Source organism: Pleurodeles waltl, chromosome 6 (assembly GCF_031143425.1).
Source record: "Pleurodeles waltl isolate 20211129_DDA chromosome 6, aPleWal1.hap1.20221129, whole genome shotgun sequence".
In the NCBI taxonomy this organism is placed as follows: domain Eukaryota; kingdom Metazoa; phylum Chordata; class Amphibia; order Caudata; family Salamandridae; genus Pleurodeles; species Pleurodeles waltl.
In genome coordinates this window covers 6,933,908-6,942,005 of record NC_090445.1, presented here as the reverse complement: position 1 = coordinate 6,942,005, position 8,098 = coordinate 6,933,908, and the positions used below count along the sequence as shown (strand labels likewise).

The 8,098-nt window shown below is 51.7% G+C and overlaps 1 protein-coding gene across 1 annotated transcript; it reads left to right on the top strand.

The window, feature by feature from the left end:
• The first annotated feature begins 1,221 nt into the window (after positions 1 to 1,221).
• Positions 1,222 to 1,662, top strand: LOC138299018 (ice-structuring protein 4-like). Its single transcript, XM_069236921.1, has one exon. The coding sequence runs from the start codon at positions 1,222 to 1,224 to the stop codon at positions 1,660 to 1,662; it is 441 nt and encodes a 146-aa protein (XP_069093022.1).
• The last annotated feature ends 6,436 nt before the right edge of the window (positions 1,663 to 8,098 follow it).

Below are 8,098 nucleotides of genomic sequence, written 5' to 3'. Positions count from 1 at the left end.
CTCCTGAGGCCTCCCTGCGACTCCCTGTGCCTGCTGCCTGAGGTTCCTGCTGGGGACTCCACCAATTGCTGCTGGCTCTCCTGCTTGCTGAGGGCTGGCCCTGACCTACCTGCCAGGGCTGGGTCACCAGGACCTTGCTGGTCCTCACAAATCCTGCAAACTCGGTGCAATGCAAATCTGCAATTGCCAAGGTTTGTTGGTGGTCCCTCTGACCACTGACCCCTCTGCACTTCGACAACCGGCATGGGACAGCTTCTAGACGACTCCCAGGATCCTCCTGCTTCGCCTGGACTCCGCCGCTGCACTTCTTTGTCAACTGTCCTTCACGAAGCATCACTGGGAAGGGTGGGCATTGCCCCCCTACACTGCCTGGGCACCTCTGGGTGGTCTGGACTCTGTCCCCTCACTCCTTAGATCTTCTTCTTCCGGAATCCATGCCTGGTTCCACCGACCTGGTCCACGGGTCGCGAGAGCCGCTAGACAACTGAGGTCCCCATTTACTTAAACGGGAGGTTCCGACACGACTTCACCCCAATGCACCTGGGCTCCCTGGTGTAGGTACACTGTTCTGGGTATACATGGGTCGGGGCTCTATCAAACCTCCCATGTCCCAAACGCATTTCCTTGGGGTCCTCTGGGAAGGGTCCTAAAATGCAAAAACTCCAACTGCTACTTTCGCATGTTAGCCTATGGACACTGACCCAAGATTTCTACTCTGCACACAGGCGCCTGGGGAATCCTTCCTACTTACTGTTGGGTTTTTAGCACGTTCCCAGTCCCAAGGGTCCTTGGGTGGTAGTGTGGGTTTGGATTGATTTTCACATTTCATATTTTTTAGTGTATGGTTTTTCCCCTACATAGGGGCCAATGTTGTTTTATGCCTTTATTTACCTGTTGCTAAGTAGATTTTTGTATGACTATATCTCCAGTTAGGAGATATACCAAAGTAAGTTATAGAGTGTGTGTTATAACAAATATTAAATATTTTTTTAACACTGGTGTGGTTCTTTCCTGTGCGTACTTTACTGACTGACCTGTGTGGTATTTGCAAACTTTTTACACCCTCCAGGATAATCCTTAGCTGCTCTCCACAGCTACCCTTTGAGAGCGCTGATTGTCTAGAGCCACCTACACTGTCACTAAGGGTTGCCTGGACTCAGTGCAGGGTTCCTCACCTATAGATATACACCATATACTGAGCCAGTTTCTTACACCGACCTCATGGCTGTAACTGATGCAGATCCTGTCTCTGTAACTCCTGCTGACCCACTGGCTGTAACTGCTGCTGACCCTGCGGCTGTAACTGCTGATGACCTTGGGGCTGTAAGTGCTGCTGACCCTGCGGCTGTAACTGCTGCTGACCCTGTGGCTGTAACTCCTGCTGGCCCTGCGGCTGTAACTGCTGCTGGCCCTGCGGCTGTAGCTGCTGGCGACCCTGGGGCTGTAACTGCTGTCAAGCCTGGGGCTGTAACTGCTGTCAAGCCTGCGGCTGTAACTGCTGCCGACTCTGGGGCTGTAACTGCTGATGACCCTGGGGCTGTAACTGCTGATGACCCTGGGGCTGTAACTGCTGATGACCCTGGGGCTGTAAGTGCTGCCCACCCTAGGGCTTTAAATGCTGGCGACCATGGGGCTGTAACTGTGCCGACCCTGGGGCTGTAACTGCTGCTGGCCCTGCGGCTGTAACTCCTGCTGAATTTCTGGATGTAACTGCTGCCGACTCCGCAGCTGTAACTGCTGCCAACACCGCGGCTGTAACTGCTGCCGGCCCAGGGGCTATAACTGCTTCGAAACCTGGGACTGTAACTGCTGATGACCTTGGGGCTGTAACTGTTGCCGACCCTGGGGCTGTAACTGCGGCCTGCGCCTGTAACTGCTGCCAATTTTCTGGTTGTAACTGCTGCCAACCCTATATCTGTAACTGCTGCCGATCCTGTCATCGTAACTGCTGCTGACCCTGTCTTTGTAACTCCTGTCGACCCTGCGGCTCTAACTGCTGCTGGCCCGCTGGCTTTAACTGCTGCAGTCCCTGGGGCTGTAACTATAGCTGACTGTGCATCTCTAACTGCTGCAATCCTGTTGCTGTAAGTGCTGATGGCTCTTTAGTTGTAACTGCTGCCAATCATGTCATTGCAACTGCTGCCAACCCTGTAGCTGGGACTCCTGCCGACCCTGCGGCTCTAACGGCTGCTGACCCTGCGGCTCTAACGGCTGCTGACCCTGCGGCTCTAACGGCTGCTAACCCTGGATCTGTAACTGCTGCCGACAGTGGGGCTGTTACTACTTCTGACCCTGGGGCTCTAACTGCTGCCGACCCTGCGACCCTAACCTGCTGACAACCCTGCGGCTTTAACTGCTGCTGACCCTGCGGCTCTTACTGCTGCTATCCCTGCAGCTCTAACTGCTCCTGACCCTGCAGCTCTAACTGCTGCGCACCTTGCAACTGGAACTCTTGCTGACCCTCTGGCTCTCACTCCAGGCCAGCTTTCATCCTAGAGCAGAAAGAACCTAAGAGACTGAGCTGCTGCCCTGTCTGGCTCATGGTTGTCCATGGCCCAGCGCCAGGATGCCCTCATGGGTGATAATAGCTGTACAAGTCTGCAACAGCTAACATGGCTCCACAGTTGGAAGGAACCTCTTTTCTCCTTGGTGCTCAGCTTCCCTTCTCCTGCCCCCAAGAATGAGTAGGATCTTGAGCTGTGGGTCTAGTACTTGTGTGGTCTCACTCTGAATGTCAGAACCCTCTTCAGACTCTGCGTTCCAGACATCCCATGTCCCTAGCCTGAAGTTCTTGCACAGAGCTTGCACCATACGTGACCAGCTGCATTGGAAGAGCATGTCTCGGAAGGTGCACAACATACACACCTGTAGACCAGGGCCCAGAGACCCCGGTTCTGTCGCAGAGATGCAGGATGGGAGCTGTGGAGAAGAGACTCGCAGACCTAAGGTTTGCAAATTTGCTCCCTTTTGTCACCCTTGACTGTGCAACACTGGTGTGCCTGATGTGGTACAGAGCGCAGGACCATAGCCTTTGGAGTGTCAATAGCATGACTCCAGTAATGTTGAGATAAGCACAGTCACTTACCTGGGCTCTTCTAGGCACTAGAGGACCATGAGTCACTTACCTGGGCTTTTCTAGGCACTAGAGGATCATGAGGTTACCCTTCAGCCTGCTTATGTTCAGGAAAGACATATGCATCTCTTGTAAGAGCTGTCCATCATGATGAGGTAACAGCCCACTTTCGCTTCATCTCTTCATTGGTGGATTGTCTGCCTCAGACCCTGCCCAGTGCTCCGGTGCCCTTCGATGATGGTCATGTGATGCACTACCACTCATACATACATGCACACTCGCAAACATACATACAAACATGAGCTTCTTCCCCTTCCAAAGACCTTGTGTGTTGTCTGCTCCTGCCCGCCCTGATTCCAGCATGTTACAATGAGATCCCTAAAACCTTCTCTTCTGGAGTTACAACTTTAGGAATGTGGTTCTAGTCAGACCCTAAACCATGCTCCCCTCCAGGCTTCTACATGTCCCTCTGGGACCCATGACACTGCAAAACTCTATCCTCAACCTCCAGGAACTAACAGAGCTTGTATTGATTTTTTTAAAACAAATCATTTTAGTTATATTTTGTTTTTTTAACAAATTCCAAATATGCAGTAAATAAAAGTCCAAAATAAATCACTGTTATAAATGAGACCAAGTTGAGCATTAGTGAGTATTCTGGAGGTATTGTGCTGTTACCAGGCATGTCATTCAAGAAATGTATCCACTGGGCTCTCAGACATTGCCTCCCTTGGGTGCCAGCGTAGATGTAGACACCCTCCTGCGACGGTGACCAGTTGGTATCCTGTAACTGGCCCCTGTGCCATTACTTGTACAACACCCCAGCTATGGTGCCAGGCTTTGGGCACATTGAGATACTCGTGAACTGCAGCATGGGAAGTGAAACGTGTCCTCCTCAGTGGTACCGACAGGTCTTCAGGGATCCAGCCAGCGCCGAGAGGTCCCAAATGAGCATCCTCACCCTCCACAGATCATCGCTGAGGACAACGGAAGAGCTGACGCAGCGGTGACTGTTTTTAGGTGCTAGAAGGACTTTTGGAAGGGCTGAGACCCTCAGGTTTGTTTTGCTGGGTCTTGTTTTTGCCATCTTTTATCTTCATAAGAAGTTTTACTGACTACGCATTTACCTGTCTAATGCATTTACTGTGTCACCTGCACGTAAACTTGCAAGTGCCACAGAGAGACGTAAACCTGCGAGTGCCACAAAGAGAGGCATAAACCTGCGAGTGCCACTGAGAGATGTAAACCTGTGAGTGCCACCAAGAGAGACGTCAACCTGCGAGTGCCACAAGAGAGAGGCATAAACCTGCGAGTGCCACTGAGAGATGTAAACCTGTGAGTGCCACGAGAGAGACGTAAACCTGCGAGTGTCACAAGAGAGACATAAACCTGCAAGTGCCAGAGAGAGAGGCATAAACCTGTGAGTGCCACTGAGAGATGTAAACCTGTGAGTGCCACCAAGAGAGACGTCAACCTGCGAGTGCCACAAGAGAGAGGCATAAACCTGCGAGTGCCACTGAGAGATGTAAACCTGTGAGTGCCACGAGAGAGACGTAAACCTGCGAGTGCCACGAGAGAGACGTAAACCTGCAAGTGCCAGAGAGAGAGGCATAAACCTGCGAGTGCCACTGAGAGATGTAAACCTGTGAGTGCCACAAGAGAGAGGCATAAACCTGCGAGTGCCACTGAGAGACAAAAACCTGTGAGTGCCAGAGAGAGAGGCATAAACCTGTGAGTGCCACCGAGAGAGACGTAAACCTGTGAGTGCCACGAGAGAGACGTAAACCTGCGAGTGCCAGAGAGAGAGGCATAAACCTGTGAGTGCCACAGAGAGACGTAAACCTGTGAGTGCCACTGAGAGGCATAACCTGCGAGTACCACGAGAGAGATGTAAACCTGCGAGTGCCAGAGAGAGAGGCATAAACCTGTGAGTGTCACGAGAGACGTAAACCTGTGAGTGCCACATAGAGAGACGAAAACCTGTGAGTACCACAGAAGGAGGCACGAACCTGCGAGAGCCACGAGAGATGGTAACCTGCGAGTGCCACAGAGTGAGGCGTAAACCTGAGAGTGCTACAGAAAGAGGCGTGAACCTGCAAGAGCCACGAGAGACAGTAACCTGCGAGTGCCATAGAGAGAGGCGCAAACCTGCGAGTGCCAACGAGAGACATAAACCTGTGAGTGCCACCAAGAAAAACATAAACCTGTGCGTATCACCGAGAGAGATGTAAACCTGCAAGTGCTACCGAGAGACATAAACCTGTGAGTGGCAGAGAGAGAGGCGTAAACCTGCGAGTGCCACTGAGAGACGCAAACCTGCGAGTGCCACCAAGAGAGACATAAACCTGCGAGTACCACCGAGAGAGACGTAAACCTGCGAGTAACACCGAGAGAGACGTAAACCTGCGAGTGCCACCGAGAGACGTAAACCTACGAATGCCACCGAGAGAGACGTAAACCTTCGAGTGCCACTAAGAGACATAAACCTGCAACTGCCACTGAGAGATGTAAACATGTGAGTGCCACCGAGAGAGATGTAAACCTGCAAGTGCCACCGAGAGGCGTAAACTTGCGAGTGCCACAGAGAGAGACATAAACTTGTGAGTGCCACAGAGAGAGACGTAAACCTGCAAGTGCCACTGAGAGGCGTAAATCTGCGAGTGCCACGAGAGAGACGTAAACCTTCGAGTACCACCGAGAGAGATGTAAACCTGCAAGTGCCACAGAGAGACGTAAACCTGTGAGTGCCACAAAGAAAGGCATAAACCTGTGAGTGCCACTGAGAGGTGCAAACCTGCGAGTGCCACCAAGAGAGACATAAACCTGCGAGTACCACCGAAAGAGACATAAACCTGCAAGTGCCACCGAGAGGCATAAACCTGCGAGTGCCACTGAGAGAGATGTAAACCTGCGAATGCCACTGAGAGAGACGGAAACCTTCAAGTGCCACCAAGAGACATAAACCTGCGAGTGCCACTGAGAGACATAAACATGAGTGCCACAGAGACGAGACGTAAACCTGCAAGTGCCACTGAGAGGCGTAAACCTGCGAGTGCCACTGAGAGATGTAAACCTGCGAATGCCACCAAGAGAAACGTAAACCTTTGAGTGCCACTAAGAGATATAAACCTGCAACTGCCACTGAGAGACGTAAACATGTGAGTGCCACAAAGAGAGATGTAAACCTGCAAGTGCCACCGAGTGGCATAAACTTGCGAGTACCACAGAGAGAGAATTAAACTTCTGAGTGCCACAGAGAGAGACGTAAACCTTCAAGTGCCACCGAGAGGCATAAACCTGCGAGTGCCGCCGAGAGAGACGTAAACCTGCAAGTGCCACAGAGAGATGTAAACCTGTGAGTGCCACAGAGAAAGGCATAAACCTGTGAGTGCCACTGAGAGACACAAACCTGCGAGTGTCACCAAGAGAGACATAAACCTGTGAGTACCACTGAGAGAGACATAAACCTGAGAGTGCCACCGAGAGAGACGTAAACCTGTGAATGCCACTGAGAGAGACGTAAACCTTCGAGTGCCACCAAGAGACATAAACCTGCGAGTGCCACCGAGAGGCATAAACCTGTGAGTGCCGCAGAGAGAGACGTAAACCTGCAAGTGCCACAGAGAGATGTAAACCTGTGAGTGCCACAGAGAAAGGCATAAACCTGTGAGTGCCACTGAGAGACACAAACCTGCGAGTGTCACCAAGAGAGACATAAACCTGCGAGTACCACTGAGAGAGACATAAACCTGAGAGTGCCACCGAGAGAGACGTAAACCTGCGAATGCCACTGAGAGAGACGTAAACCTTTGAGTGCCACCAAGAGACATAAACCTGCGAGTGCCACTGAGAGACGTAAACATGTGAGTGCCACCGAGAGAGACATAAACCTTCGAGTGTCACTGAGAGAGATGTAAACCTGCAAGTGCCACTGAAAGGCATAAAGCTGCGAGTGCCACCGAGAGAGACGTAAACCTGCAAGTGCCACAGAGAGAGAAGTAAACCTGTGAGTGCCACTGAGAGACATAAAACTTTGAGTGCCACCAAGAGAGACGTAAACTTGCGAGTGCCACTGAGAGACGTAAACTTGCGAGTGCCACTGAGAAACGTAAACCTGTGAGTGCCACCGAGAGATGTAAACCTGCAAGTGCCACTGAGAGAGATGTAAACCTGCAAGAGCCACTCAGAGGCGTAAACTTATGAGTGCCACAGAGAGAGAAATAAAACCTGCGAGTGCCACCGAGAGAGACGTAAACCTGCGAGTGCCACTAAGAGACGTAAACCTGCGAGTACCACCGAGAGAGACGTAAACCTGCAAGTGCCACCGAGAGGTGTAAACCTGCAAGTGCCACCGAGAGAGACGTAAACTTGCAAGTGCCACTGAGAACATGTAAACCTGCGAATGCCAGCAAGAGAGATGTAAACCTGCGAATGCCACTGAGAGAGATGTAAACATGCCAGCAGCACCTAGAGAGGTGTAACTGTGGCAGCACCTCCTAGAGAGGCGTTAACCTGCCAGCACCGCCTACAGAGGCGTAAACCTGCCAGCACTGCGTAGAGAGGTATAAATCTTCTGGCAACGCCTAAAGAGGGCATAACCTTCTGGCACAGCTTACAGGGGCATAAACCAACCTGCTAGCACCTCCTAGAGAGGTGTAAACCTGCTAGCACTGTCTAGAGAGACGTAAACCTACTAGCACCACCTATGAAGGGGTAAACCTGCTAGCACCTCCTAGAGAGGTGTAAACCTGCTAGCACTGTCTAGAGAGACGTAAACCTACTAGCACCACCTATGAAGGGGTAAACCTGCTAGCACCTCCTAGAGAGGTGTAAACCTGCTAGCACCTCCTAGAGAGGGGTAAACCTGCTAGCACCTCCTAGAGAGGTGTAAACCTGCTAGCACCTCCTAGAGAGGTGTAAACCTGCTAGCACCTCCTAGAGAGGGGTAAACCTGCTAGCACCTCCTAGAGAGACGTAAACCTACTAGCACCACCTGTGAAGGGGTAAACCTGCCAGCACCTCCTA